The 3,369-nt window shown below is 42.8% G+C and overlaps 1 protein-coding gene across 1 annotated transcript; it reads right to left on the bottom strand.

Annotated features, from left to right (window-relative positions):
* Positions 1-2,024: 2,024 nt before the first annotated feature.
* LOC103742567 (olfactory receptor 4X1) lies at positions 2,025-2,948 on the bottom strand. The gene has a single exon (XM_008843667.1). The coding sequence runs from the start codon at positions 2,946-2,948 to the stop codon at positions 2,025-2,027; it is 924 nt and encodes a 307-aa protein (XP_008841889.1).
* Positions 2,949-3,369: the final 421 nt, after the last annotated feature.

Here is a 3,369-nt window from a genome sequence, read left to right as displayed (position 1 = left end):
GGCACTAGTCGACCTAGGAGGGGAAGGAGAAAAAAGTGTCCTTTATGACCCTCTGACAAATTATTATAGACCTCAAAGGATGTCTGTTAAACATCCAAGAAGGTTAGTTCCACCATTCTGGCATTTTTAATTACTGTGTGTCTTGCAGATAAATCTTGGGTAATGACCAGTTGGTCTCAAATAAACCTTATCTAGAGATATTTTTCTTGATCTTTTATGTATAATTTGTCAGTAGATTGTAGGAATAATATGGTTCCCTCTGGTTTTCGTGACTAGCTAGGCATTGTTTCTCTGAATGTGTACCATGTGTCACATAGTCATTGTCTAAGCACAAAAGTTAGGAGCTTTGCTTTCGAAGAATTTACAGGCTGCTGAGGAAGAGACCAAGTATTCAGAATAAGATACTAAGATGTATGTGTGCTATTTCTCAAGAGTCATGAACTGATGAGCAGAAAAGACTAGCTAGGCATTGTTTCTCTGAATGTGTACCATGTGTCACATAGTCATTGTCTAAGCACAAAAGTTAGGAGCTTTGCTTTCGAAGAATTTACAGGCTGCTGAGGAAGAGACCAAGTATTCAGAATAAGATACTAAGATGTATGTGTGCTATTTCTCAAGAGTCATGAACTGATGAGCAGAAAAATCAGCGTGGCTGTAAAGCCAATGGAGGTCTGAAAGGATTCTTATTGAGTGCTATGTAAGTTCAAAAGAAGAGAACAAATCCATACAGGACAATCATGGAAGCTTCCTAAAGATATGAACACTTCAGGTGGGCCTTAGAGATGCAGAGGATGGTAATGGGCAGAAATCAGGGGAAATTATAGGATACAGATACTCAGAAACAGCAAGTTCTAACATAATATAATTGCAAATAAATATCAAACATTAAGAGAGGGCCATTAATACTGGGCATGACAGTACAGGTCTCTAATCCTAATATTCTGGAGGAAGAGCCAGGGTGATTACAAATTTGAGGCCAGCCTAGGCTACATAGAAAGAACCTGTCTCAAAAAGAGAGAGAAAGAAGGCCGGGCCTTGAGATACTTCATGACAAGTAGGATTTTACATTAATGTAGAAGAAATTGGGAATCACTGAAGATTTTCGAGGAGAAGAGTGGTAAAATCAACAACTACTTAACAGTAATTAGTCTGGGACAATGTGGAAGAAAACCCCTGCCAAGAGTGAGAGTTAGTTTGGGGGTTTCATTATTACAGTCAGATGGCAGTGGAAAATAGGAATCAAAAAGGGGATAACTAAGATGTTATGATGCAGTAATGAGGTGTCAATGGTAATTAAATGGCCCACAGTGTAATCAACAGGAAGTTCTCCAATGAAGAATAGTGGGGAGGGCTCTCCAATGGAGCACCCAAGGCAGAATGATGGTATAAGGGAGTGAGGTACCTGGTCCTCTGTTAGAATGAGAAGCATAGGAAGCTAAGAGGCTGCCAGATGGAGAAAAAACTAACCGTAAATGTGGGGAAAAGGGCAGACAGAGGAACAGAGGGTAAACAAGAAAATTTAAGAAATCAAAGTATTGTTGGCATACAGGAAATAAAACTTGTGCCTACAAATTCAATATCATTGTCTAATGCTTCTAATTTGCCTAAAAATCTCCCTGTGATTCCATTTGAGTTTTTAAAAGCCTGTGTCTATATGCCCCTCAGTATCCTCTCGCTCACCTCTCATAACCAAGCTCTGCCTATGCAAACCTAAGAGGGCATTAGATAGATCACCATCCTGTGAAAGAGCCCCCCTCTTCCTTTGCCTCCTCCTCACTCTTCCCAGACTTACCCCAGGTTCTGAATAACTTCATTCTCTCCTGACTGTCAGTCTGCCTCAAGGCCACTAGAACTTCCTTTTATTCCATCCTAGACATCTTCACTTTTTTCTAATGCCATAAAGATGAGGAGCTTGAAATTTCAATAAAGGTGACTAGCCCAATGTCATTCCCAGATAAGGCAGAGACAGGGTGAGCACTGAAGTATCCTAATTTCCCATCCCTACTGTCCCTGCTTTGCCTAAATCATCTCTCTTCCCAAGTCACCTTCCTCCACACAAGTCTCCGTACAGCATTTTTCACCTCAGTATTCCTGAAAGAATAAATAATGGGATTTAAGAAAGGCGTGACCACTGTGTAAAACACAGCCACAACCTTGTCTGCAGGCAGGGTAACACAGGGCCTCATGTAGGCAAAAGAGCAGGGTATGAAAAACAGACCCACCACTGCAAGGTGAGAAGCGCAGGTGGAGAGTGCCCTGCACCGCCCTTCTGCTGTGTGACCCCTCAGGGAGTGCAGAATAACCGCATAGGAAGCCAGCAGTACCGCAAAGCTGATCACTGAGATGGAGCCACCATTGGCAATGACTAGCAGGCTAATGAGGAAGGTGTCTGAGCAGGCCAGCTTCAACACTGGATGTACATCACAAAAGTAGTGGTCAATGACTGAGCCACAGAAGGGCAGCTGGAAAATGAGGAAGGCCTGTCCAGCAGAATGAAGCAAGCCACCACCCCATGCTGCCCCAACCAGGAGGCCACACACTCGCCGGTTCATGATGGTGACATAGTGCAAAGGCTTGCAGATAGCCACGTAGCGGTCATAGGCCATGACTGTCAGAAGAAAGATCTCAGTGCCACCAAAGAAATGGAGGAAGAATATCTGTGTGATACAGCCCTGGAGGGAAATGACTTTCCTCTTGAGCAAAGAGTCAAAGATGAGCTTGGGGGCTGTGACAGAACAGTAACACATCTCTACCAAGGACAGATAGCTGAGGAAGAAATACATCGGGGAGGAGAGTCCTTTGCTGGCCATGACAGTCACCACAATAAGGCCATTACCCAGCACAATGGCTGTGTACATCAGGAGAAATATCACAGAAATGGTCTTCTGTATGTTCTGATGCTGGGAAAAGCCCAAGAAAATGATTTCTGTCACATTGCTTGTACTCATGTTTTAAAGAGTCGGGGCTGACAGCCTATCATCACAGAAATCAGACCTCCCTCAGAAATGAGAGATTACCCTCCTTGGGCCTTGTAGTCTTGTTAGTCCAATCGCTTTTGAGCTGCCTTGGGTTTCTCCCAAAGCAAACAATGACACAGTGACTAAAACAGCAATTTTCTACTGCTTGGTATTCTCAGACTGCAATTGACTTTGTAGTGATGATTCAGCATAGACATTACCTGATTTTACCCTGATAAATGGAAGAAAAATACCTGTGTGATGAATTCCCAGAAGAAAATGAGAGAATGTTCTGTAGAGAAGAAAAGAAATGAGAGAACATTCTGTAGAGAAGAAAAGTGAGACTTCGGTTCCATTACTTGCCCAAGGTCACACAGCTCATAGTTGAATGGTTGTTCGTAGTCTTCAAAAT

Source organism: Nannospalax galili, unplaced genomic scaffold, assembly GCF_000622305.1.
Source record: "Nannospalax galili isolate Female #2095 unplaced genomic scaffold, S.galili_v1.0 scaffold1200, whole genome shotgun sequence".
Lineage (NCBI taxonomy): Eukaryota > Metazoa > Chordata > Mammalia > Rodentia > Spalacidae > Nannospalax > Nannospalax galili.
Note: the sequence above shows the minus strand (reverse complement) of the source record. Positions and strands in the feature narration are given on the sequence as shown.